The sequence below is a fragment of the Rhinopithecus roxellana genome, chromosome 20 (genome assembly GCF_007565055.1).
Source record: "Rhinopithecus roxellana isolate Shanxi Qingling chromosome 20, ASM756505v1, whole genome shotgun sequence".
NCBI lineage: Eukaryota > Metazoa > Chordata > Mammalia > Primates > Cercopithecidae > Rhinopithecus > Rhinopithecus roxellana.
The window spans coordinates 70,625,345-70,653,173 of record NC_044568.1 but is presented as its reverse complement, the minus strand read 5'-3'; the positions used below and the strand labels follow the sequence as shown (position 1 = coordinate 70,653,173).

At 53.6% G+C, this 27,829-nt stretch overlaps 1 protein-coding gene and 1 long non-coding RNA gene across 2 annotated transcripts in view; one reads left to right on the top strand and one right to left on the bottom strand.

The window, feature by feature from the left end:
• LOC104661825 (3-phosphoinositide-dependent protein kinase 1) overlaps window positions 1-15,982 on the top strand; it is a 36,551-nt gene extending 20,569 nt beyond the window's left edge. The window contains 5 exon segments of the mRNA XM_030924694.1: window positions 844-939; window positions 942-987; window positions 1,648-1,745; window positions 13,134-13,209; window positions 14,146-15,982. Of these exon segments, the coding sequence (XP_030780554.1) occupies window positions 844-939; window positions 942-987; window positions 1,648-1,745; window positions 13,134-13,209; window positions 14,146-14,335 (506 nt within the window). The 3' untranslated portion in view covers window positions 14,336-15,982.
• LOC115895210 lies at window positions 11,339-27,810 on the bottom strand. Its single transcript, XR_004055388.1, has 3 exons — window positions 27,319-27,810; window positions 15,869-15,977; window positions 11,339-13,200 (listed from the first exon to the last, which is right to left on the bottom strand). It is a non-coding gene; the product is annotated as an uncharacterized LOC115895210 (long non-coding RNA).
• Between the last annotated feature and the right edge of the window lie 19 nt (window positions 27,811-27,829).

Genomic DNA, 27,829 nt, shown 5'->3' with positions numbered 1-27,829 from the left:
AAAAATTAACTGGGCATGGTGGCACGTGCTTGTAGTCCCTGCTGCTCGGGAGGCTGAGGCAGAAGAATCGCTTGAATCCGGGAGGCGGAGGTTGCAGTGAGCCGAGGTAGCACCACTGCACTCCAGCCTGGTGATAGAGTGAGACTGCATCTTAAAAAACACCAAAACATAATGTGTCACTTTAACCATGGAAGGAGCCTGCAAGGAAGGGGCGGTGCCATGGATGCCCTGTCTCAGGTCAGGGGCTGCCGCGCTCTCCGACCCCCGCTCCCCCGGCCCCCAGGATCTTTGTGCATTGAAGCCTGCAGGTGAGTTGTATGTGCGTTTTAGTCAGGGTCTGTAGGCCCTGTCTCCAGCGGTTCGCTTTCACTGAGGCCATAGACACCGCCAGGGGCCCGAGGGGCAGTCAGGGCTGAGAGGCTCTGTTCCCGTTTCCTTGAGACCGTGTAATGGTGTTCTTGATGAGAAACCCCTCATCAATGCTGGTGCCTCATCTTGGAGCTGGGGCCTGGGGTGCCCGTCAGATCCAGGGACATGACTTTCTTGGGCCACAGGTACTTTCAGTTTGCATTTAATTAAAACCAATTCTTATCAGTCTTTTAAGGCCAGTTTTCAAGAAATGACTTTTACAAAATAAATACATTAGCCAGGCGTGGTAGCGCCTACCTATATTCCCAGCCACTTGGGTTGGTTAAGGAGGGAGGATCGCTTGAGCCAGGGAGATTGAGGCTGCGGTGAGCTATGATTGTGCCCCTGCACTCCAGCCTGGGCAGCAGAGTAAACCTGTTCCAAAACAAAACAAAACAAAAGATTTTTACACTTCCTTAACCGCACAATATTCAGATTTCGGCCTTAGTTATGCCAAAAACGGAGAACTACTTAAATATATTCGCAAAATCGGTTCATTCGATGAGACCTGTACTCGATTTTACACGGCTGAGATGTGTCTGCTTTAGAGTACTTGCACGGCAAGGGCATCATTCACAGGTAACCTCGGGGGTGGCTGGGTGGGGTTTGCAGGATGTCAGTTTAATGATTAGGGCCAGTGACCATTTGGCTCACAGGCCACAGCTGATGCCCAGATGGTCCCCGCCCTTGAGGTCAGCCTGGTTGGAGTGCTCCCTGGATGGGTGTGACTGAGATGCCTGCCGGTGCCACAGCGGGAGCGCCAAGGCGAGGCCACACGTCCATGGAGCCCTGACATGGAGAAGCCGTCCTGCAAATGCCACATCAAATGATTTCGTGTCTTTCCCGGCGAGCTAATGATTCTTTTCACCATCTTGACTGATGCGTTTTGTCTTTTTCTGTGGTACCTTCTGTGTGTACTTCTTTCTGGTCTGATTTTCCATGACTTTCTGATAAAGTCATCTCAGGAGTGTGCATAGCTGTCTTTTTGTGTGTTAAAAATGATAGATTATACTTCATTAAAAAGCTAATGAGAATGACATGGAGATGTGAGGTGGTAAATCCCTACTGCGTACAGTCAAAACTTGTTGCTTGTGAGCTTTCGGCCTCTATCCCCTGGTTGTCAGCCTGTAAGGATCATAAGCATTCATTCGTTCATTTTGTTTTCAGCAAAATTTAGAGTACGTAATAATGTTGCTGTTTCACGTATTTCTTCTCAAATGTGAAAATCTACTTTTACAGGGACCTTAAACCGGAAAACATTTTGTTAAATGAAGATATGCACATCCAGATCACAGATTTTGGAACAGCAAAGGTCTTATCCCCAGAGAGCAAACAAGGTGTGTGAGTTTTATTTCTAGCAGAGCCTGGCTCTGTGCTTAAGATGGAAAGCGACTTCTGAGGAGTGTGTTGCATTGTGTCATCTTCATTAACGACAGAGGTGGGGATACCTTGGCTGTCCTCAAACCGGTCTTGAACTTTCTCTGTGCAAGACCCTGCCTTGCCAGCAGGTCTTCCTGCGGGGGCCCCAGGCGGTGTGTGCTGGTGTAGAGGGGGAGGGTACTGGTTCTCCTCAGCGTCTGCTCTGGTTCATCCTCCCTACTCGTCTTCCGGACAATGCGGGGAGCCACATTCGTACCCGGTCACCCGTGTGCAGGACGGGGAGCCGGTGTGGTAGCTCCTGGCTCCTCCTGGCTGTATCGCAGGTAGGATCTGGGGGCGCACATCCCTGTACCTCAGTGCCCTCGCTCCATTACCTGTCCGTCTGTCTCCCTGCTGGCCACGTGCATGTTTGTCACCACGAAGCCCCGGTCCTGTTCCCAAGGGTAGTTTCTAGCCTTGGACCATGTTGTGACAGCTCCATCGGAGATGTTGCTGCAAGTCCACTAGGGCCAGAGAAGTGGCCTAGGTTGTCTGAGCCAGCTGGGGCGTCTCGATGCCCTTCAGGTGCTTATTGGGTAGAAGTCCTAAACTCTGGAGGTGTAAAGAAAGACAGCTGAAATTCTGAAGGCTGCTCCGGAGTGCTGGGTAGAGAGAAGATAAAGCCTTGGGGTGAGGTTTGGGGAAGCTGAAGGCTGTTGTGTGCATTATAAGTGACCTTGAAGATGAACCTCGGGTGATTGCTGGGGTCTGTCTGGGTCAAGAGGCTGGGTCCAAGGGCCTCCAAGTGGTGCATGGGCCTCTGCCTGGGCTTGGGGTGCCCGTCAGAGAAAGGCCTCCATAGAGAGCTCTGGGGGGGTCAAAGGTGCTGGAGACCGGTTTGGAGGGACGTGAGTGCAGGTTTGTTGGTGGAAGAAAGATTCAGATAGAAGTGACCGTGTTGTACCTGCTCTCGTGTGGAAAAGGGGAACCGTGAGCACGGAGCGGTGGTGGTTCTGGCCTCGTCTCCACAGACGGCGAGCTGGCCCCCAGTAGCTGGAGGAGAGCACAGCTGGGTGGAGAGCAGGCCCTTTAGCAAGGCAGGCACTCCGGACTCAGCTCGGCGTTTCTGTTTCTTAGGAATTGGCCCCGTACTCTGTGTGCTGGGAGGTACCCAGCTGGTGCCTGTGGGGCCTCTCTTGGCACCCTGAGGTAGTTGCTCGTTTCCTCCACTGGGCCGTATCTTTCCCTTCTGGGTGTTTCCAGCCCTGTGTTTTCACACTCAGGGCTCTGGTTAAGATTCTGTCAGTTGGTTCTTTCATCTCTGCACATTCATGGAGGCCCTAAGACGCTGTCTTGGATTTGGGAACTTCTCTGAGAATCCTCAAACATCACCCTGGCTGTGCATGGGGACTCACACCTGTAATCCTAGGGCTTTGGGAGGCTGCGGCAGGAGGATGGTTTGAGGCCAGGAATTTGAGACCCGCCACTGGGCAACATGGTGAGACTCCATATCTACAAAAAAACCAAAAATCATCCTGGTGTGATGGCACAGACCTGTAGTCCCAGCTACTCGAGAGGCTGAAATGGGAGATTGATGGTGTAGTGAACTAGGATGATCCCACTGCACTCCAGCCTGGGTAACAGAGCGATCAACTGTGTTAAAAATTAGTAGTAATAAATAAAAAATTTAAAAAGCCTGTAATCGCAGCAATAAATAAAAAACTAAAAAAGCCTTTAATCCCAGCACTTTGGGAGTCCACGGCGGGCGGATCACGAGGGTCAGGAGATGGTGACCATCCTGGCTAACACGATGAAACCCCGTCTCTACTGAAAATATAAAAAATTAGCCGGACGTGGTGTTGCGTGCCTGTAGTCTTAGCTACTCAGGAGGCTGAGACAGGATACTCGCTTGAACCCGGGAGGCAGAGGTTGCGGTGAGCCACGATCGCACCACTGCACTCCAGCCTGGGCAACAGAGTGAGCTCCGTCTCATAAATAAATAAATACATAAATAAAAAACATCACCCTTTTGGGGTTAAGATTGAAACTAGCCATCAAGCCAGAGCCTCTTGTTTTCTAAGGTGGCTTAGTTCTGCTGCCCTCCGCTGCCTTTTGTAGCCCACCTGTTCCCCTCCCCGTCCAGTGGCATGCAAGAATGCACACCTCCCGCCCAAAGCTGCGCAAAGCCAGGGAAGTCTTCCTGGCGTTTCAGACATGCTCTGAAACCTTGATCTGTTTGACTCATTCCTGTTAAATAGTAACCGTTTTACTGACTGGTAATCCTATTTCTGTGTACACAGTGTAACCTCATATCCTGCAGTGTTGTCTGTGACAAAGTTGAACCAAACAGGAACTTCTGTCTCCAAGCTTTCTTAGGATCTGTCAGTGTCTTGTTGTCCTTGTGCTGACTTCCTGCCCAGAGATGAGCCCACAACATTCCGTGGGGGCAGGAGAGCTGCAGGCTGGCTCTGCCCCCAGTCAGCCCCGGGAACCACTCTCTGGGCTGTGCCCGCAGTCAGCCTCAGGAACCATCTCCCTGGGCTCTGCTCTGGGCAGTTTTCCTTTCATGTGAATTTTCTTTCTTTTTTCCCTCCTCCCTTATTCCAAGGCTTTATTTATTCATAATTTCAACGTTTATTTTAGATTCAGAGGATCCATGTGCCGGTTTGTTACGTGGGTAGATATTCTTTCGAATCTGGTATTTGGCACAGGGATAGTCTTGTTGCCCTGTAGCCGCTTAAAAAAATAGGCATTTAAGTGCGCTGATGAAATAGTGAAATAGCCTGGGCCCAGTGGCTCAGGCCTGTAATCCCAACACTTGGGGAGGCCGAGGCAGGTCGATCATTTGCGCCCAGGAGTTTGAGACCAGCTTGGGGAACACAGCAAAATTATGTAGCGATCTTATGTGTCTCTACGTAAGATAAAAGCAAAAATTAGCTGGGCATGGTAGTGCGTGCCTGTAGTCCCAGCTCCTCAGGAGGCTGACGTGGGAGGATCACCTGAGCCTGGGATATTGAGGCTGTAGTGAGCCATGATCCTGCCACTGCACTCCAGCCTGGGCAACAGAACAAGAGCCTGTCTGTGGAAAAAAAGAAGAAATCGTGAAGTAAACCTTTGCTTTTTGGTAGCAGGAGGCTAAAAATCTTTACATCGTTGTAAACCAGGGCCAGTTGCTTGTGTGTATAGAAGATGTGGTGGTTCTTTTCCTCTTCTTTGAGGAAAAGGAGAAAACTATAATTTATGTGGAGGATTAGTTTTAGTAACTTATTTTCTGTTTGAGGTAGTTCAGTATCTTGGAATTGATTCCTGCGTTGGCTTCTTTTGTGCAGAGATGGCTTCCCCAAAACATCTTCAAATCTAGAATCAAAGTGTTGATGGCAGCAAGGCATACCCAGGTTCCTTACCTGTGCAGCAGCTGTGCCACGCCCTCCTCCTAGAGGGAGGCAGGTTTTCTCATCGTCCCTGTGGGGTGGGGTGGCCCCATATCTGCAGGGGGAGGTGGTGGGAGATGGAGCAGGGCAGTAGTGTGGGCTTGGGAGATTGAGGAGGACCTCCTGGCGGAGAGGACTGCTGCCTCCTCTCCTTGTACAGGAGCCTGTGAATGCATCCTGGTGAGGGCGGCTCACTCAGAGGAAGCTTCCCACCTGGGGTGTCTCTGGCCTGTGCCCTCTTTGCAAGGACCTTGGGGAGCTCGGGGTGTCCTCAGAGCTTCAGACTTGGAGTGGGGTTTGGACACCTGTGTTCTGACCTGTGCAGGCCTTTCTGGTATGCAGCCAGGTGTAGAGGCGCCACTCACCAAACAGGAAGGAGAGGAAGGCCAGCAGGTGTGGGCGGGGCTGGCTGGAGAGGGTGGACGCTGTGGGCTTCAGTCCCTCCTCTGTCCCCATCTGTGCATGGCCATCGCCCAGACCCTCAGACTGGCTGCCGTTGTGCTTCCCACTATGCTGTGGACTCTAGACACTCTCCTGAGGGCCACAGCGGCCTTGAGCTTGCCGCCATTCTAGCTTAGGCTGGATCACCCGTCCCCGGCACAGAGGAGCTGCCTTCAAAATGGATTTTCCTGTGTGACGGAAAGTGGAATTTGCACAATGAAAGGGAGTGTCCCCATTCTCCCATCACCAAGAGCAGTTCTTCCCATCTTCACGTGGTTTATTTTGGTCTTTTCCAGATGGGCATTCATTTAGGATTGGCTGTGACGCATGGGGCTGGGGAATGTGTTTATTTGTTTAAAACAGAATTACTGCTTATTGTGAAAAATTCACTCAGCACTAGTGACCTGATGCCCAGCACGCTCAATTGGTTTTCCCTGTAAAAATTCCAGTATGTATCGCTGAGATACAAATCTTTTAAAAAGCATAACCGCAATACCATACTGTTTGATACATAAAAATTAACAGTCATTGCTTAATATCTCAAAGTGTGCAGTTATATTTCCAGTTCATTTGCATCTGTGTGGCGGTGTTGAACATGGTCCTCTCTCCTGGCCAATACATCACATTCAGAGTTGATTCTCCCTTCCCTGTTCAGAGACTGGTGTTGGGTGTTCTTTATTAGGCATCTCTCTGTGACAGCAGCAGCATTTATGGCCATCCTTGGCCTAAATTCGTTAACTCAGTGCAGAGAGTGCAGAAAGGTTACAGCCTAATATATTCATGAGATGGAATTCATTAAAGAGAAACTTCTCCCCAGCAACTTTTGGGTTAACTCGTGGTATCATTTGTAAAGGAAAAGTAGGATAAATGCTTCTTTCCCCCTTTGATGCCAGTTTTGAAAACCACAAATTGATTCACCATTATCTTCCAATGATGATTAATTCATTAAAAAGTTATTACCCTTCCTCACACCATACACAAAAGCTCACTCCAGGGCTGGGCGCGATGGCTCACACCTGTAATCTCAGCACTCTGGGAAGCTGAGGCGAGTGGATCACCTGAGGTTGGGAATTCGAGACCAGCCTGGCCAACATGATGAAACCCTGTCTCTACTAAAAATACAAAATTTACGGCTGGGCGCGGTGGCTCACGCCTGTAATCCCAGCACTTTGGAAGGCCGAGGCAGGCGGATCACCTGAGATCAGGAGTTCGAGACCCGCCTGACTAACGTGGTGAAACCCCGTCTCTACTGAAAATACAAAATTAGCTGGGTGTGGTGGTGCATGCATAATCCCAGCTCCTCAGGAGGCTGAGGCAGGAGAATCACTTGAACCTGGGAGGCAGAGGTTGCAGTGAGCTGAGATCCACACTATTGCACTCCAGCCTCGGCAACAAGAGCGAAACTCCATCTCAAAAAAAAAAAAAAGCCAGGTGTGGTAGCGGACTCCTATAATCCCAGCTACTTGGGAGGCTGAGGAAGGAGAATCACTTGAACTTGGGAGGCGGAGGTTGCAGTGAGCCGAGATCATAATCGCTTGAACTTGGGAGGCGGAGGTTGCAGTGAGCCGAGATCATGACACTGTGCTGCAGCCTGGGCAACAGAGCAAAACTCCGTCCCCCAGCCTCCCATCTCCCCCAGTCACCAAAAAAAAAAAGTTCACTCCAGGCCGGGCACGATGGCTCACGCCTTTATTCTCAGCACTTTGGGAAGCTGAAGCAGGCAGATGACTTGATGTCAGGAGTTCGCGACCAGCTGGCCATCTCTACTAAAAATACAAAAGTTAGCCAGGCATGGTGATGTGCGCCTGTAATCCCAGCTACTTAGAGTGGAGGCTGAGGCAGGAGACTCACTTGCACCTGGGAGACGGAGGTTGCAGTGAGGCAAGATCGCACTACTGCGTTCCAGCCTGGGCGGTGGAGTGAGACTCCATCTCAAAAAAGAAGTTCACTCTGAATGCATTAGAGGTCTGAATGTAAGGGCAATAACTATGACACTCTTAGAGGAAAGTGTAGGATTAAATGTGACAATTGGGTTAGGCAATGTTTTCTTAGATACACTGCCAAAAGCGTAAGCAACCAAAGAAAAGGATGAGTTAGATTTATGTCAAGTTTTTTTTTGAGACGGAGTCTTGCTCTGTCCCCCATGCTGGAGTGCAGTGGCTCAATCTCGGCTCACTGCAAACTCTGCCTCCCGGTTTCACCCCATTCTCCTGCCTCAGGCTTCCCAGTAGTTGGGACTACAGGTGGCCCCGACCACGCCCGTCGAATTTTTTTATTTTTAGTAGAGACAGGGTTTCACCGTGTTAGCCAGGATGGTCTCGATCTCCTGACCTCGTGATCCACCCGCCTCAGCCTCCCAAAGTGCTGGGATTACAGGCGTGAGCCACCGTGCCCGGCTATATCAAGTTGAAGCACTTTTGTGCTTCAAGGGATATCACGAAAGTGAAAAGACCCACCAAATAGGAGACGCGATCTGCTAATCATCTGTCTGGTAAGGGACTTGTATCCAGAATGTAAAGAACTCAGAGGGAGAAGAAAAAATAAAGCACGGAACAAAGGGTATGACTAGACTTTTTTCCAAAGAAGAGATATACGAATGGCCCGTAAGCACATGCAAAGTTACTCAACATCATTAGTCGTTAGGAAAATGCAAATCAAAACCACAGGGTGATACTACTTCACACCCACTAGGATGGCTGTGATCAGAAGACAGATAATAACAAATGTTATCAAGGATAAGGGGGATTGGAACCCACATATGCCATGGGTGGGAATGTCAGATAGTCCAGCTACTTTGGAAAACAGGCTGGCAGCTCCTCAAAAGGAAACAGAATTACCATATGACCCTGCAATTCCACTCCTAGGTGTGAACCTGAAAGAAATGAAAACACACATTCTGACAAAAACAGGTGCTAGAATGCCCATAGCATTATTTACAGTAGCCAGAAGGTGGAAACGACGCACATGTCATCAAATGAGTGGATGAGTGAGTGGCGTGTCCACACAACGAGGGAATCTTCTCCAAGCCGTAAGGAGGGATGAGGTACCCATGCACGCTGCCATGCAGATGGGTGTTGATAACACTGCCCGCAGTGAAAGCCTGCTGGGATCTGAGAAGGGATGGCATTGAGTCTGGAGATGAGCTTACAAGGCGTTACCATTGTTAATCCATGTTAAGTCTTCTGAGCCATCAACGTGGGATGGCTTTCTGTTTATTTAGATCTGTCTTTCAAAGGCACTTTGTAGTTTTCAGAGTATGAGCTTTATGCTTCTTTTGTTACATTTATTCTTATTTATTTTTAATGTTACTCTAAATAGAGTTATTGGCTGGGCATGGTGGCTCACACCTGTAATCCCAGCACTTTGGGAGGCCAGGGTGGGTGGATTACCTGAGGTCAGGAGTTGGAGACCAGTTGAGGCTGGAGGATCGCTTGAACCTGGGAGGCGGAGGTTGCAGTAAGCTGACATCACACCACTGCACTCCAGCCTGGGCAACAGAGTGAGACTTTGTCTCCGGGAAGAAAAAAACAATAGAGTTCTGAATTTTCTTTCCTTTTTTTCTTTTTTGGTGAGATGGAGTCGCGCTCTCTCGCCGAGGCTGGAATGCAGTGATGCAATCTCGCCTCACTGCGAGCTCCGCCTCCCGGGTTCATGCCATTCTCCTGCCTCAGCCTCCTGAGTAGCTGGGACTACAGGTGCCCGCTACGACACCCGGCTAATTTTTTTGTATTTTTAGTAGAGACGGGCTTTCACCACGTTAGCCAGGATGGTCTCGATCTCCTGACCTTGTGATCCGCCCTCCTCGGCCTTCCAGAGTGCCGGGATTACAGGCGTGAGCCACCGCGCCTGGCCTTCTTTTTCTCTTTTCTTTTCTTTCCTTTTTTTTTTTTTTGAGACAGAGTTTCGCTCTTGTTGCCCAGGCTGGAGTGCAGTGGCACGATCTCAGCTCACCACAACGTCTGCCTCCCAGATTCAAGCGATTCTCCTGCCTCAGCCTCCCAAGTAGCTGGGATTACAGGCGCACACCACCATGACCAGCTACGTTTTTGTGTTTTTAGTAGAAACGGGGTTTCACCACGTTTATGGATAAGATAGTCTTGAACTCCTGACCGCAGGTGATCCGCCTGCCTCGGCCTCCCAGAGTGCTGGGATTGTGAATTTTATTTTTGGATTGCTCCTGGAAATTGTGTGGAAATGCAGTTGCTTTTTCCTGCCCTGCACCCTGCTGAGCTCTCTTTAGTTGTCATAGCTTCTCAGTGGAGTCCCCAGGACTTTGTGCATACAGGATCCTGTCATCTGTGGTTCGAGCTAGTTTTACTTCTTCCCTTTCAACCTGGCTGCCTTTTCTCTTCTTCCCTAACTGCCCTGGCTGAGTCCTCTAGTGCGGTGTTGGCTGGACGTGCTGAACAGGGCGCCCTGGTCTTAGGGAGAGCGTGCAGTGTTTGGCCATCGAGCACGATGTTGGCCTTAGGCCGTGCGTGCCCTCTGTCAGACTCTGGGCCCTCCCTTCTGTGCCTCGGCTGTTCCGTATTTTTGTCCTGTAGAGGTGGGGAGTTTTTGTTAACTGCATTTTCTGCATCTATCGAGATGGTCCTGTGTTTTCCTTAGTGCTTTATTCTAATGAGATGCAGTGCATTGCTTTTTGTATTTTGAACCAACCTTACACTGTGTCATACATCCTCTCGGACATGGTGCCTAGTCCTTTTCAGATGCTGCCGCATTTGGTTTGCTGGTGTTTCGTCCAAAAGGTAGTCACATTTTGTGGAGCGTTCTTCTGTGCTTCTTTGTGGGTTTATGGACAAGATGGCAGCCGGCACCCTTGGCTTTGAAGAGAGTGTGGGTGTCTCGTGGGCTCAGGATCACTTCTTCAGGTCTTCCCTCCCCAGTGCCCCCTCCAAGTATGACTGGCAGATCTGGGGGACTATGGGTGGTCCATGGAGTTTCTTTGATGAGGGTGGAGACAACAACCCAGCCGAGACCTCACTGTCGGTAGTCCCGTGGCATGCGGGGGCAGCAGCGGCCAGTGCAGGTCTCTGGGCCTGAGTTTCCAGCAGCTGGAGAGGCGTGAGCTTTGGCCAGTCTCTGAGCCTCCCGGGAGAAGTAACTAGGTGGTCTCTGAGGTTTCCTTACGCTCTGTCTGGGGCTCTCAGCTCAGATGTCACAGATAGAAGTCAGGGGATCTGTGAGGCTGGATAGGAGGAAATTCCTAATTTTCACTAACCTGTCAGCAAAGCGTACCATTTCCTTTCATTATGAACATCAGCAACAAATGTCTGTCATCAGAAGTCACAGGTATTCTCATGTCATGCTGCAGGGGTCACGTCACGGTAGTGACGCCATGCCACTTGTGCCGAGCACCGCTGCCGGCTTACTGCGGCGTGACCCGCTGCTGTGTCATGCCGGTCACATATTACTACATCACAGATCCATCACTCCAGTAATTTGATACGTGTATTGAATTACAATTGCTTTCTCCTATAGTCCTGTGTATTTTATGCATTTGGAACATTATTCCAAGGGTAGCCATCTTCTCCACACTCGAGCGGCGCTGTTTGTCTCTAGATTAACTAAGGACAGATGTCCTTTTCCAAGGGGGTGACTTTGCATATGCCCAGAGGCTGGGAGTCCCACCTTTAGGAAGGTGTGGCAGGGTGAGGGTGGGCAAGCCCTAAGGAAAGAAGAGAGGTGGGAAGACCCTTGGGGAGCTAGGAGGAGCTGAGGGTGGAGAGGGCAGGGAGTGATTCCGGGAGATCCGAGCCCAGAGTCCGGTTGCAGGAAGCTGAGAACAGCAGCAGCGGTAGCAGCAACGAGGGCCCTACCAGCGCGGCAGCTCACTATGTAGCGCTCGTCTGAGAGATGGGGCGAGTGTTGGTGCACAGACTTGCTCTGTGCACAGCGTTGCTGTTTAAAAACACATAGGGCTCTGTGTGCTGCACGACAACCTCAATCATTTAATTATGCATTGTATACATCTCTCCATAGGAGAAAGACACATTTTTAGACTTTTTAATAATGGCATTTAAAAAAATACAAGTCACAAAAGCAACGCTCGATGATAGTAAAGAACAGAAACACTGAATAGGTAAGGTGGAGCGGGTGGCGTCCCGTCCCGCCAGCAGACGCAGCCCTCGTCACCGTGCCACACCGGACCCTGAAGGACAGATCTGGCATGGAGAGGGAACTGCAGGGTCAGGGAGGCAAACATCTTTGTGACTTCTGATGCTCATGGGAAAATTGCCCCCAGAAGCGATGCCATTTTACAGCCCCACCCGTGGCGCTGCGTCTGTCCCCTCAGATCCCTGCCAGCGCTATGTATTTTTATTCTTTTTCCCCTTTGCCAATGTGATAGGCTGTCGTGTTCTAATTTGCATTTCTTTGATTCATTGCAGGGCTGAATGGCTTCGTTTGTTTTTGGCTCTTGGTTTGGTTTGCTTTCCTCTAGGCCGGCGGGGGCGGGTGCGTGTTTGCGGATGTCCTTGGTGTTCTTGGCAGGATCACTGAGGGTCCTGGCAGGATGCACATGCAGCCATGGAGTCTTTGTTTTTTGTTTATTTTTTGAGACAGGGTCTGGCTCTATTGCCTAGGCTAGAGTACAGTGGCGCAATTGTGGCTGACCGCACCCTCAGCTTCCTGGGCTCAAGCGATCCTCCTTTCTCAGCCTCCCAAGTAGCTGAGACTAGAGGTGCACCACCATGCCTGGCTAATTCTTGAAATTCCTTCTAGACACGGAGTCTCACTATGTTGTTCAGGCTGGTCTCAAACTCCTGGCCTCGAGCAGTCCTCCTGCCTTGGCCTCCCAAAGCAGTGGGACTGCAGGCGTGAGCCCCCGCACCTGGGCAGTCATGAAGTCCGCAAAAAAGTCATTCACTGAAGGGAACGGGTCCCCGCAGCAGAGGCTGTGAGGTTCTCTCAGCCTGGCCGGAGGAGGGCAGGTGGAAGGGACAACTCAGAACCGGCCACGGGCAGGGCCGGTGTGGACAGCAGCTGTGTGGTGGTCCCGGGCCAGCTCGTGCTGTGGCTCTGCTCTGTCACAGCTCCTCTGTAGAGGAAGGCCCTTGGGCTGGAGGCCCGAGTCTTGTTCCCTTTGTAGCGCCTCAGCTCCCAAGCTGTTTGTGATGGAAAGGAGGTTGTTTCTGGCCTGCCACTGTTTGTTGTGTGCCTGGGCACGTTTGGATACCCCAAGTCCTGCAGTGAGCCAGCCAGGACCGTGTCCTCATGCCTTCCGTTGAGCGGGTGCCACCGGCAGAATGCGCTGGACATTGGTGTGCAGCTCGCTCTCCAGGCGCGTGTCGGGTGGGAGCGCCAGGGTGGAGGGTGCCAGTGTCCAGGTGTCAGGCAGGCGTCTTTGAGCAGGTGAGCCGCGAGCCAGCCCCGGTGTGGCCTGGACAAGTCTGGCTCCTGGGGATGCATGGTCGGCCATGTGCGACACCCACCACGCAGCCCTTGATTGTCACAGATCGTGAGTCCGAGTGTGACCTTCTCTCTCCTCTGCAGCCAGGGCCAACTCATTCGTGGGAACAGCGCAGTACGTTTCTCCAGAGCTGCTCACGGAGAAGTCCGCCTGTAAGAGGTAAAAACCACTTTCATCTAAGCCGTACTTCCCTTTTCTTTAACATAGAAATTAATATTTGAGAGAGTGAATTTGGTGGCCTTTAAGTAGCTAAGCATACTTTGAAAGAAATCAGCACTTCACATTTCAAAGCATGTTTTTCGTGACATACACACACGTGATACGTTAATGTTGTATTCTAAGCTTCCTGGGTTTGCTGATGCTTTCTGGTTGCAGATTTAATCGTTTGTTTTTTGTTTTTTGAGACGGAGTCTCGCTCTGTCTCCAGGCTGGAGTGCAGCGGCATCATCTCGGCTCGCTGCAACCTCCGCCTCCCGGGTTGAAGCGATCCTCCTGCCTCAGCCTCCCGAGTAAGCTGGGACTACAGCCGCCTGCCACCTCGCCCGGCTAGTTTTTTGTATTTTTTAGTAGAGATGGGGTTTCACCATGTTAGCCAGGATGGTCTCGATCTCCTGACCTCGTGATCCGCCCGTCTCGGCCTCCCAAAGTGCTGAGATTACAGGCTTGAGCTGCCGCGCCCGGCCTCAGTTATTCTTTCAAATAGAGATGGGTTCTTGCTGTGTTGCCCAGTCTCGTCTTGAACTCCTGGGCTGAGGCGATCCTCCCGTCTCGGCTTCCCAAAGTGCTGGGATTACAGGCGTGAGACATGGCGGCCGGCCGGATACTGAGTTCTTAGCATGGCCAGAGACTGCTTTAGGTCAGAGTTCCCAACTGGAGTGATTCTGCTCCCCTGGGAACACTTGGCCCTGTCTGGACAGTTTTAGTTGTCACAGCTGGGGCAGGGGTCGGGCTGGCACCCAGCAGGGGAGGAGAGGATGAGCTGCTCAGCATCCTGCGATGCAGAGGGCAGTCCCTCCCACAGGTGCGGGCGCGACGTACCCGGCTTTCAAAGTGCGTGTGGTTGCCACCTAAGAGCTAGCGTTTCCCTGTTTGTAGATTTTACATGAGGACCCATGGCGTGGCCCAGCAGGAGTTGCTCAAGCCCCGTCCTAACAGGCTTTCTGAGGACACATCAGCCCAGCTGGGCGCCTGGAATTACGGGCAGAGGGGCTGTGGCAAGGCGGCCGATGTGTGGACTAAACACCTGCACACGTCACCCTGGGCAACCTCGAGTGACTGCCGGTGACTCGCTAGTTACGGAGTGCTAGTTACACGCAGCTCAGTGCACGTCTGTGCCGAGGCTCTGGCATGTTAGGGTTTGGAGCTGGCATTTTTCCTCCAAGCCTGGAGGGCGATGCTTCCTGCTGGGAACCTGCTCACGGCCACGCCACTGGGTTGGGTGCTGTGTGGGGCTCAGGCCTGCAGCCTTGTGCACATGTCTCAGTCACCTGGCACCTCATTTTACCCCATTCAAAGGGAAGACTGTGGCTGGCTGAGAGGGTCACTTCCAGCTCTTCCCAAAGACTGCCATCTGTAATGTGCTGCATTTAGGGACTGCACACCTCCCTTAACAGCCTTAAGAGCAGATTCCACAGGTCCAGCCTCAGGGCTTCCTCATGGGTGGTCTCCAGAGGAACCCACACATGGGACATGGCAGCTCAGGACAACACCCAGCCACCTACATAGCACAGGGCCACGCAGGATAGGGACGAGAGCCTCAGAGTCACAGGCTTCCCGGCCCCGCACGGGTCCCGCACAGCCCCCATCTCCAGCACTGAGGGCATGAGTGGCTGCATCGGGGGCGGGTTAGAGGCAGGCCAGCGAGTCCAGGCGGTTTGTGTCTAGCGCCCATTTCCGAGCCAATCCCACTAGGGGCAGACTGAGATAAAGTGAAGCCTGGACTCAAACGGCTCCACGGCAGAACACAAGGGGCTGCCCAGGCGACCAGAGAGCGCGCACATGAAAGACACTGCCTGCCAAAGAGACAGGAGTGGGCAGCGTGGGTCACAGCCTCAGAGCGGGGGCAGGGCTAGGCCACAGCTCCCGTCACCCTGCGTGAACTCGGAGGAGGCAGGCAGATGCCGAGGCCCAGAGACCCAGAGCAAAAAGGGAGTGAGACGCTGCCCAGTACAGACCGATGCACAGACACGGACGCCGGGGAGCAGGGCCACGCCCGCACGCAGGTGCCCAGAAACCCTCAGTCTTCATGGCAAGGCCTCGGGCTGTTCTGAGCCAAGCCAGCACTACAACACACAGGCAGGCCAGCCTGGGCCCAACGCGTGTGGGTGCTGTCCCTGCACCACCACCACTCAGAATGGAACACGGCAGCTGGCAGCAGCAGGTACAGTCCAGGTGATGGCACAGGGATACTACCCTTGGGCTGTCCTTGAGGGAGAGCAGGCCAGGGAACCAGGGCCCTGAGGCACACCATGGGCATCACCGGGCATGTCTCACACACCTGCTCAGACCACCTCAGTCACAGCAGGGAGGAGCCCCTCGCCCCCTTGTGTCGCCAGCTGGAGCCTGCACAGAGGGAGCCCTCCAAGGAGCTGCAGCCGGGGAGGACCCCACAGCCACAGGGTCCCCAGGCCTCCGTGTCCGGCAGCTGTGCCTGCCCATGGCCTCAGCACCAGAACGTGGGCCCCAGCTTCACAGTACAGGGCCTGCTCCTCCCTGGGAGCCCAGGCTGCAGGCATCTGTGTCTTAAGTGGAGCCCGTGGCACCTTCGTTGGGCCCTTGCCCCCAAAGCTAAGGCACCTGTGCTCAAAAGTCGGCTTACCTTCCTCTGCGAGGTCTTTGTTAATCACCAGCTTGCCATGTCTCAGGTAGTTCAGCACGGGCCCAAAATAGGTGGGGTCTCTGTCGATTAAATAGGCACCTGTTTCATCCTAAAGAGAGCAGAGCACGGTGAGTCCTCCGTGAGAAGCCGACAGTTCCTGCAGGTCCACCAAGGCCCGGTCACATCAGGAGGCTTCAGAGGCACCAGGTGACCCAGGCCTCTCCCCAACAGACCTGAGCCTGCGGCATCTCAGGAAACCCCTGACGGTGTGGCCACGTCCTGCCGCCTACAGCCTAACCCTGACCAGCCACCATCCCAGGTCTAAGTGAGTTTAAGTCTCTCCATATGGAGACAGCCTGGCTCTATGTACTCCAAGGTAAGGCCACTGTGCCCTGGACCTCTGTCCTCACAACTGCAAGACCTCTAGGAAAACACACACGAAAACCTCACCCAGACCCTCTCCCTGGGATGCCCTCGCGGGCAGGGCAGGGGCCTAGGGCTCAGCCTCTGAAGGACACCCCTGATGGCCACCAGCCTGGGCCTGCCTTCCTTGTGCCCAGGTCCTCCCTGGCCGACATCCAGGACTGGGGGTCAGGGTGACGGGCTCTCTGCCAGGGGTGGAGAGGGCACCTTACAGCAGGCGCAGCTGCCAACAGGCCCCGAGCCAGCAGCGAGGGAGGCCCACAGTGACCTCCACTCAACAGCATCCGGGGCTTTCCCCGAGATCATCACTCACCACACACAGCCCTCGCCCCGGCTCAGTGCTCACGGAGGCCGAGATGTTTACAAACAGACCCCTCGGAAGGTGTCCTCACGCACCTGGGTGGGGGGGCCCCTGAGAGGCACTGCCCCTGCTGCTACCACGGTCACCTCAATGTGGGCAGACACCCTCTGAGGCCCGGGGTGCCCCACACATCACACCTGGCAGCCCTTTCCACCAAGTACAAGAGGCCCAGTGGCCTGGCTGTGAGCACAGGACGGGCGCCCAAGCGCCCCAGGCAAGTCCCCGTTGGGGAGACAGAAGAGGCAGTTTCTGTCACCTTATCCAGACCCAGGCCTGCTTGTCGGCTACACATCTGACGGGGGGGACTGCGAAGCCGGCACGGCCCATCTTCCACGCGGACTCAGACCTTCGATGTGGCTCTGCTGGGGCAGCTCCTGCCTCCCCCAGTCCTGCTCCCACCTGTGAGCCACTCCCACAGGGGCTGGTGCCTGCGGGTGCCCTGGAGGGCGGGGAGCTGAGACCTTCGTTCAGAAACACCGGGCCGCCTCCCGGACATGGCCCAGGGCCAAGCAGCGGCGAGAAGCCACCCCACACCCCAGTCAGGGCAGGAGCAGCCCCCTCCCCAGAGGGGCTCCCGTGGGGCCTTGGGCAGGTGCTGGCCACGGGAATGCCAAGTTCGGCGATACGGGGAGGCCGAAGGTGTCTCCACCACAAAGCACAGGGCCGTGCTAGGACCCTATTTTCATCCATGGACAAATTCTGCCATTTGGGTGCTAAGACCTAGTGGTTTCAAGAGATTTTCCCCAAAGTCCACCACTGCAAACCTGTAAAAACCTGCTCTTAGATCAGAGGAACGAAACTGAGTTTTGCGGCTGAGATAAAATCAATTAGGGCTCCGGGCATGGGGGTGCTGGACCTGGAGCCTCAATGGCCCCCCTACTCCTCCTTAAGTTGACCTCAACTCCACACAGACCTGACCCCATCCTCCTCCTCCACCCCCCCCAAGAACACTCAAGCCAGAGCTGCCCACCCCACAGGCCCTGCCTCCTGGGCTTGTCCCTGCCTTTCCCCAACCCTCCAGACTCCACAGCTCTCAAGCAAGGGCCAGGGCCACAGGCCAGCTCCCGGGAAGAGGACACTGGGTGGTCCTGCCCAACTGGTAAAAAATGGCCCCCATTTCCCACAAAGGGGTCCAGGTCTGGCAAGGTGGCCAGTGCTGCCACCCGAGTCCAGGGTTCCTCCCCTCCCCACCCCCATACGGAGAGAATGGTGGCCGCGTGACATCCGCACACCACTCAGCTCAGGAATCATTCATGGCTCAGTGCTCCCTCGACAGACTGCTGGTGGGAGGTCAGGAAAGATCAGATAGTGTGGGGAGGCTCGCCTCTGCCCAGGACAACCCCGGAAAGCCCCCCTCTCAGCCATGGAGGCCTCCAGGCCTGGCCTCAGTGGTCAGACTGCAGGCTCAAGGCCAGGCCACCCCAGGCCTCAGTTTCTTTATGAGCAAAATGTGAAGGAGACCAGCTCACGTAGCTCAGGGCCACCATGAGCGCCAGGGCACCCAGCCTGTGGCAGGACCTGGGCACTGAGCCGTGACCTCTAGGCCAGGACAACCCACCATGCACTTCTCGGCCCCTGGGCCGGTGCAAGAGGAGAAGGAAGCATGCTGGGTGCCCCCAGACACACGAGGCAGCCCCAGTCCTGCAACTGGAAGGACGAAGGCTGGAAGGAGGGTGGGGCAGGGACGGCCATGAGTTAAAACTGCACAGCAGGACAGGAACAGGCCTGAGGACCCAGCAGGGTATTCTGGGCAAACTGGCAATGGTTTCGGTGCTGCTCTCACCAGCACACTCTTTTGAGGCTTTCAGTGGGAGATTTCCACATCTATAGGAAATGCTGGGGTCTTAAATGAAGACTCCCAAATCCCACCAGGGTTCAGGTCTCGCTGAGGCCTGACTCGCATCCATACACATGCACGGTCTTGGTGCTCTGAGCTCGGGTGAGCCATGTGCTCCAGATCGGCCTAGTGCGTGCGGGGTCTACTCGTGACAGCAGCCCAGACCCGGACAGTGCCCAGCTGAAGCACAAGGACCTGGGCAGCTCACTGCTGGTGTCGGGGATGTGGCTTAGTATCCTCCACCCTGATGCAGAAACAAAAATACGGAACATGGGAAATATAAAAACAAAATATTCAGGATATACTCCTAGGCTCACAGAGACAAAGGCAGCAAGGTCACCTCAAGGATGTTTAGAACAGCACCTGGGCCATCAGGGGCACCTGCCCAAAGAAGGAACGATGCCCCGGTCTCTAAGATGGGTGAGGAGAGGCAGCCAGGAAGCTGGTGAGATGCTGCAGGGGCGTGGGGGTGCTCTTCTTCCTAGCTTTCCCGTGTGTCCCATGGCTTACGCAACCAGCACGGGCTGCGCGCAATTCTCATGTAGGTTCGTGGTGGGTTTTTTTTGGTAAAAGAGCCCTAACTGGCTGGGCTTGGTGGCTCACATCTGTAATCCCAGTACTTTGGGAGGCCAAGGTGGGTGGATCACGATGTCAGAAGTTTGAGACCGGCCTGGCCAACATGGTGAAACAGTCTCTACTAAAAATACAAAAATGAGCTGTGTGTGGTGGCGCGTTCCTGTAATCCCAGCTACTCAGGAGGCTGAGGGAGGAGACTCGCTTGAACCTGGGTAGCAGAGGTTGTTGTGAGCCAAGATTGTGCCATTGTACTCCAGCTTGGGCAACAAGAACAAAACTCCATCTCAAAACAAAAACCGTAATTTAGACTGTTTTCTTAGCAAGTTGTCATCCTCATCTTCCCCGCCCCTCGCTGAACTGGCATCTGACCCACTTGTGGCTGGGCCCAAGCTGGCATTGAGTGGGCCCAGCCAGCTGGGTTGACCCACTCATTTCCAGGGGTCACAGCCTTCAGCCAGAGCCCCAGGCCGTAGGCCAGGCAGGGCGGTTTCCAAACTACAGAGGAGAAGGGGGATCCTGGCCATACCAAGAGCAGAAGCCAAGGTTGTCTCCTGGAGAGGAGCACACTGGAGGCAGTGCCGAGCCGCGGGCACACAGTCTCGGGAGATGGAGGAAGATCCCGCAGACAGAGCTGAGTGCTTGCCCACTCCTGAAGTCCACAGGACGACCACAGACGGATGTCTGTTCAGGAGAGAAGTGCTCAGAGAAGGCTGGTAACGAGCCTGGCCACTCTGCTCATCTCACCAGACTCTGGCTGCAGCTCTCCACCATCCATGCTATCGCCCAGCAAGCAAAGCACCAGGGGCAACATGGGGGTACACCAGCCCCCGAGGGACAGGTCCCTAATGCAACCAGCAGCCTTGAAAATGGCAGTGAAGGGCTGGGAATGGTGACTCATGCCTCTAATCTCAGCACTTTGGGAGGCCAAGGCAGGCAGATCATCTAAGGTCAGGAGTTCAAGACCAGCCTGACCAACATGGCGAAACCCTGTCTCTACTAAAAATACAAAAATTAGCCGGGCATGGTGGAGGGTGCCTGTAATCCCAGCTACTAGAGAGGCTGAGGCAGGAGAATCGCTTGAACCCGAGAGCCCTGCTGCAGTGAGCCGACATTGTGCACTGCACTCCAGCCTGGGCGATACAGTGAGGCTCCGTCTCAAAGAAAAAAAAAAAAAAAAAAAACACGTCAGTGAGGAATGAGGGTGGAGACTGCCAGGCTCTCACGTTAGATTCTAAATGGAACATAACCCTGCTGCCGCCCGCCCCTGTCGCAGCTCCCGCAGCTCCACACAGAGGCTCGGGCAGCCCTGCGGCTCTCAGTCACTCCCGACGCTCGGAGACATGTGCCACCAGAGGGGACGAAATCAAGAGGGGGAGGTGCCCTGAGCCAACTCTGCCAAATTGCCCCACAGAAATCTAGACACGAAGGCATAGAATTTTCTGTGCACCAACATCCGCAACCAACCTAATTAGAAATACTTAGTTTTTACTCTGAAATTATCCAATCTCGCACACAAAACCTTCACCTCTACTCTCTCTTCTGTTTTGTTTTATGCAGATGTGTCGTATCTTTGGCCCACGAGAGGCCTTTGATGTCACCAATTACTAATGGGGAAACCGAGGCCAGAGAGCAAGGAGGCTTGTCCAAGGCACCCAGATTCGGAGAGCAGGGTGGGGCCCCTGCGTCCTGGTCGCCAGGCCTGCTGCCTCCCCACCACCTCTCCCTTCCATTGCTTCTGGGCCTCACCCAGCACAGAAACTGGAATTTGGGAAGTCCATGCCCCACGCATGACTCAAAGCTTAGTGAGAAGCAGACGTGTGGACGCACGACCTGGCCCCTCACACGAGGTCCAGCGGCTTCTCTGGGAAGAAACATGCGTCAGGTGCACCACGGGGGGTCTTGCCAAGCTGAGGTCGCTGCAGGGTCCTGCTCTGCTCGGCAGGAACTGGAGCCCTCTCAGGAGCAGGGGTCTCAGGTTTCTTGCAAGAAAACTCGGGGGCTGCCCAGGAAGCCCTGCCCTTCCCGCAGCACAGGGTCCAGCACCCAGAGGTGGAGACACACCCTGTGGGGGCCTGTCCGGCTAGGGTCAGCCAGAGCTCTGGGTGGCAGCAGGGGCGCTGGTGGGGAGAGGCATTCCTGGCCACACACACTGCCTTCAGGGGCCTCCGGCGCATCACCAAAAGCTGACAGGGCTGACTATGGCCAGAAGTGGACATTAACAGAAATTAAGTGCGGCTGGCTGTGTGCAGTGGCTCACGCCTGTAATCCCAGCACTTTGGGAGGCTGAGGCAGGCGGATCATGAGGTCAGGAAATCGAGACCATCCTGGCTAACACGGTGAAACCCCGTCTCTACTAAAAAATACAAAAAAATTAGCCGGGCGTGGTGGCAGGTGCCTGTAGTCCCAGCTACTCAGGAGGCTGAGATAGGAGAATGGTATGAACCCGGGAGGCGGAGCTTGCAGTGAGCCGAGATCATACCACTGCACTTCAGCCTGGGCGACAGAGCGAGACTCCATCTCCAAAAAAAAAAAAAAAAAAAAGAAAAATTAAGTGCAGCTGCAGGAAGGGAAAAGCGTTCTTGGCATACTCTTTCTAAAAGCAAAGTACACTCACATCTGTAATTTCAACACTTTGGGAGGCCGAGGTGGGCAGATGACCTGAGGTCAGGAGTTCGAGATCAGCCCGGCCAACATGGCAAAACCCCATCTCTACTGAATATACAAAAATCAGCCAGACATGGTGGCTGGTGGCTCGTGCCTATAATCCCAGCTACTTGGGAGGCTGGGGCAGGAGAATTGCTTGAACCTGGGAGGCAGCGGTTGCCGTGAGCCAAAATCACCCCAGCCTGGGGAACAGAGCAAGACTCCATCTCAAATACATAAATAAATATTTAAAAATAAAAACCAAGTGTAAGCATGAAATGAAGATTGCCAGGCACAGCCTCTCCTGACTGCACTGGCCTGGCACCAGGTACGGGGCAGGGGTACCACATTTGTCATCTTCAGGAGAAGACGTCACCCATACTTTACAGAGGAAGAAACTACAGCTCACAGGGACACGAAATCACCCCAAGTCACAAGGCAAGCCCGGGGTGGGCGGAGTCCAACCCAGGCTCACCAACTCCAAGGAAGATGCTCCATCACACCAACCCCAGGCCAGAATGTTCTAGGTGCTCTGCAGTCCAGGGAGAGCTGCCCAGTTGACGCCCACGGAGAACAAGCACATCCTGGGGGAGAGACGGCTTACTGGCCTCTTCGCTACGAGGACCCCTCCCATGGTGCCACGCAGGCAGGTTCTTCCCCAGGCTTTAAAGACCATGCCTGGGGACTGCTGACTTGGGGTGTGGAGGGGGGATCTGCTAAAAGAACCAAAGTGCCTACGAGAGTCTGAAAAGGAGTCCTTGGGATGCCTGGTGGCTAACGACAGGGCTGGGGAGAGACCAGGCAGCAGGTGCCCCCATCACAGCCACTGCTCTCTTCTCTGACTGGGGACCAGCCCTGGCGAGGCTTTAGACCTCACTCCACCTTGACCTTTCAGAGCAAAAACGGCCACACACAATCCGTAAGCAAACGGGCATCTCTGCATTCCTGTAAAACTTTACTTGCAAAAACAGGCGGGTGGGCCAGTTTTCTGACTCCCACTACACCAAGACTAGTCACTGCCCTGCTGGACAACAGCCACTGAAGGCTGCACCTGCAGGGCCAGAAAGAGGAACTGCCCAGGCGGCGACAGCATTTCCTCCCAGCCACCCGCTGAGGTCTGCAGGCGAGAAGGCCAAAGACCGCGGGCCCGTGTCAGGTGCCCCGAAACAAGCTCTTCTCACAAAGGCTCAAAAGTGTTTTATTTTATTCTTCCTAGCTAGGACTGAACCCATCAGAAATGTTCCATTTCATCACCAGAGGCGAGTCCTTTTCTCAGGAATTTATGGCACTGACTCATGGCCTAAGGTCTAAAGGGCTTCAAATGAGGCACCTGATAAAAGAGGTGAGCACAGGTTTGCTGAGGACCAGCATCTGCTGCAATGGGGAAGGAGTCGGGAGGCCCCAGCACCGTGGGGACCATCGCTCACTTCCAGAATAGATGACGACTTGTGGTCAAAGAACATGCTCAGAGCCACATCCTCAACTGAAGTGTGAAACCAAGTCCATCAGCGTCGCACACACCCACTCACGGCCTCACACTGAGGCTGCCGCAGCTCTCACCAGTGCTGGCTACACAGAGCATCATCTGCCATCCCCACTCGACGTGATCCCCACTTCTCTTGCCAAGCGGCTTCAAAGACGGTACTCCAGCCCACACCACATCACTGAGCCCTGTCTGAACAATTCCTTTCATAACTTTCCACCCCTGAGGTCTTGCCAACACCAAGTACACTGTTAGAGGCACCCTGACTGCCCCACCCCTCAAAGACCCATCTGATGCCACCACATGTGCAACCCTCAAGCCGGGACACTGGCCCTGTTCAAAGGGCAAATGTTCACGTGCCATTTTCTCCAGGGCCGCCTCAGCTGCAGGAACCGAAGCCTCCCCAAATCCTCCTCTTTCTGAGTGGTTTCCAACCATAAAGCAGTAGTGTTTCCTGTTTCCTTTTAACTCCTGAAGTATCTCCACACTCAGGCAGGGGCTGGTTTAGCTGGAAACAACAAACTCGACTTTGTTTTCAATAACGCCTACGGGCCAGGGATTGTGCAGTACAAGAGACCTAACCCAAATGAATCGAGTCTTTGGGAAGCCACATTCCACCTGGCCTGCCCTTAAAGACACCATGGAAGAGAAACATGACAGAGCAGCAGATGAGCAGATGCTGAAATGCACAACATAGCCACAGTCCTGCTGGGGGAAGTCCCAGGAGGAAGTGAGAATTCACACCAGGCTGTCTAGAAAGAGAACTTTGTGGCAGCCATGGGCCCTTGGGACAGCAGAGTAAGGGCTTGGGAGCATGGAGTATGGCGGGTGGTGGGTCCCAAGCTGGGTTCTGAGGACTTGGTTGGGGGCAGTCATGGCCCAGAAGCTTAGATGTGGGGCCAGAGGACAAGCAGGTCGGCCCCTTGATGTGTGTGGCTTTCACCACCCTCCCTAACAACCCGTCTGTCAAGAGCTCCCCTCCCTACCAGATACGATGCTTTAGCAGGGTGCTCTCCCAACCTCTCAGGCACCCAGAGCTTCTATGGTTTCTTGGGAATCCTCCCCCTTAAATCTTGCCATCCAACTCCTCTCCAGACCCCCACATTCTGCAAGCCCAGGTGCTCACTCCACACTAGTCCAATAATCCGGGCAGGGATTCTTCCTCCATATCCATGCTTAAGTCCAACTCTAGGAATATTCTTTCATGAATCTCAACTCTGAGGTCAGAGCTTCGAGATCTTTGCAGGTGAAGCAACATCCTGTTTGTCTTCCATCGTGTAATTAATGGCCTCCCACTCCTGACACCCCTTCCCCTCCTCCTCAGATTCCTCACTCAGGATTTAATTAGGAGCAATCTCCTGGGACATTCTTTCATCAGAGCCACAGGAGACAAAAACTAAGATGAAGCATTTTACACATTTCCTCATTTGACGAAAAACACTTTAGTATTGGGACTAATATGAATTAGCACTACACTTCTGGCAAATTATCTGTCACTAAAACTAACCTTCTTCACTACAATTATTGTTTAATTATTATTTTTTGAGACAGTCTCACTCTATCACCCATAGTGGAGTGCAGTGGCGCAACCTCCACCTCTCAGTTCAAGCGATAGTCCTGCCTCAGCTTCCCGAGTAGCTGGGACTACAGGCACGCATCACCACTCCCAGCTAATTTTTTTGTATTTTTAGTAGAGGCAGGGTTTCGTCATGTTGGCCAGGCTGGTCTCAAACTCCTGACCTCCGGTGATCCACCCGCCTCAGCCTCCCAAAGTGCTGGGATTACAGGTGTGAGCCACCATGCCTGGCCCCTACTCCAGCTATTTTATGAGACAGAGACTGTACTGCTACTTTACCTTCATGTTCTGAGTTTCAATTTTACCATTTGGAAATCAAACCTGGTTAAATGGAGGATGATGAAAAGAGCAAGTATAACACAGATATATTCGGAAAGATTAGTTACCCCTCCCCCAAAGAATTGATTCCTACAGTAAAGCATTTCTTTTTTTTTTTTTTGAGACGGAGTCTTGCTCTATTGTCCAAGCTGGAGTGCAGTGGTGTGATCTTGACTCACTGCAACCTCTGCCTTCCGGGTTCAAGCGATTCTTCTGCCTCAGCCTCCCGAGTAGCTGGGACTACAGGCATGCGCCACTACGCCCAGCTCATTTTTTGTATTTTGACTAGAGACAGGGCGTCACCATATTGGCCAGGCTGGTTTCCAACGAGATCCACCTGCCTCGGCCTCCCAAACTGTTGAGATTACAGGCGTGAGCCAGCGAGCCCAGCCCATAATTTTTAACAAAATCTTAACTGTAAAAGAAAGGGATGAACCACCTTAACTGTGCTAAAGTTAGTCAGCTCTGAATCAAGTGCTCCAGTGCTGAATAGACAGACATTGCCTCAAAGAACCCAATGGACAAGAGTAATTTAAAATCTAATTTCACATACAAAACAGGAATGCTTGAGTAGAAAGGCAAGGGAGTGACCACTAAGCCCTATTTAAAAAGAAAAACCAAACAGTAAAACATACACCCACACTTATAAAAGGAAAATCACAGGTAACAAAAGCCTATACTGTCATTTCCTGGGAGTCCATTCTCTGAGGAGGGGGCTTGGTCAAATGAGCAATGGAAACAGTTGGAAGTTGTGGGGAGAGACAGGAGTGTTGGCATCTCAAACCCTCATTTCTACCCGCAAGGCGGCCTTAGCAGTAACTCCAGATTCTCATTTCCTGATCATAGTCATGCCATGCTGAGAATGGTCTCAGTCAGGCTTCTCAAACTTGAAGAGGGATCCGAGCCTTTCTGGGAAGCCTCATGCATGGCAAATGTTGGCTGTCACGGCACAAAGCCAAGTGCAATCATGTAAGCTCAACTGACAGACCCAGCAAAGTTAGTGTAAGGCTTGTCAACTGCCTTGAATAAACAGGTAACAACTTCTTCAAACAGGCTTTTTTTCAAAGTTTCAATCCTGCACAACTCCCAAGACACTCTTCCTCGGCTTCACAACTCTTTTTTTTTTTTTTTTTTTTGAGACGGAGTCTCGCTCTGTCTCCCAGGCTGGAGTGCAGTGGCCGGATCTCAGCACACTACAAGCTCCGCCTCCCGGGTTTACGCCATTCTCCTGCCTCAGCCTCCCAAGTAGCTGGGACTACAGGCGCCCGCCACCTCGCCCGGCTAGTTTTTTGTATTTTTTTAGTAGAGACGGGGTTTCACTGTGTTCGCCAGGATGGTCTCGATCTCCTGACCTCGTGATCCACCCGTCTCGGCCTCCCAAAGTGCTGGGATTACAGGCTTGAGCCACCGCGCCCGGCCCACAACTCTTAATAAAGGTAATAAAAGGTTTCTATTACCATCTGCCCAACAGCATGAGCATTTCGCTTGATGAAAGACAAGCTGCAAACTAACCTGGAAATTCCTGTCTTTTGGCGAAGACAGTGAGAAAACTAAGCTAATTAGAAAACAGACTGAAAGATTCCCTACCTGGCTCTTCCTGGACAACCCTAAAGCAACCCTTAACATGAGCAAAATTCCCTTCGAAAAATCATACTACACACTACGGACGCATCTTCTAAGAGGTGCTGCGTGGGTGATACGTGCTGTGGATGGAGAGGATGGAGCGCCAACTCTCTAAATGCAAGTCACCGGGGAAAAAAAGGGCCGCCCATGTCAACCCCCGCGCCAGCGTTAATTCAAGCGTCCAGAATGTGAAAGGACAGACCAGCGCAAGGGTTCTGTTTCCAGAGCCAGCAAGTACCCTGGGACAGAGAAGAGAAGGCGTTCACACACCCTGGGCAAAAGAACCTACTGAGAGAAAAAAGTAGAATCACAGCAAAGGGACCCCGAGCCGCCTCCACCGAAAAGCAAAGACGGTGAGGTAGAGACACCCCAAGGTGAAGTGACTCAGTATCCTCAAAACGGTGGACGCCAGCGCGCGATCCTCGCCCTCCGCTCCCAGGGTAGGGGGTCGGGGGAAGCTGGGGACGAGCTGGTGACAAGGGAGCGCGGATTCGAAACCGGAGGAGAGTCGCCGCTCCCGCTGAGCTCTCCTCCGCGCAGAGCAGGGCGTGTGCGGCGGCCACAGGCCCGGACGGCCCAGACCCTTTCGGCTGGCCCGCGCGGCCCTCACCTTGTCCGAGTCCGGGTCGGGTTGGCCTGGCACAAGCGGTACAGGAAGGATTTCGGTCCCGGCACAGCGTCTGCCCAGTGGTGAGGAAGTAGGGGCCGCTGAGGTTGAATCGGACCCTGTTGGATACGCTGCCGGGTCGCTGTGCCAGGGCGTGAGCCCCGCCTTTAAGGGCGGCACAGGCAGCCGCCTCAGACCCGCCCGGAGATCGCCCCGGGCCGGTGGCAGGAACTCGGCAGGAGCTCGCAGTGATTTCCGCCACGATTCCAGTAAGCCCCGCCAGAGCTCCGCTACACCGGAAGGTCCGGCTTTTAACAGCGTTCTCTGCGTTCTCTCCCGCCCACAGGTCCGCTCTTATAGAAGGCCCTCCACAGCCTCACGTGGCAGGCTGAAGTTCCCATCCCGAAAAGCAGCAGGCTGGGCCCGCTTCCGGCAGGAGTGGAACCGGGTTTCGGGCGCCAACGCTAGAGGGCACTGGCAGGGAACCGCCCCCAACCGCGCCCCCACTCGGTGA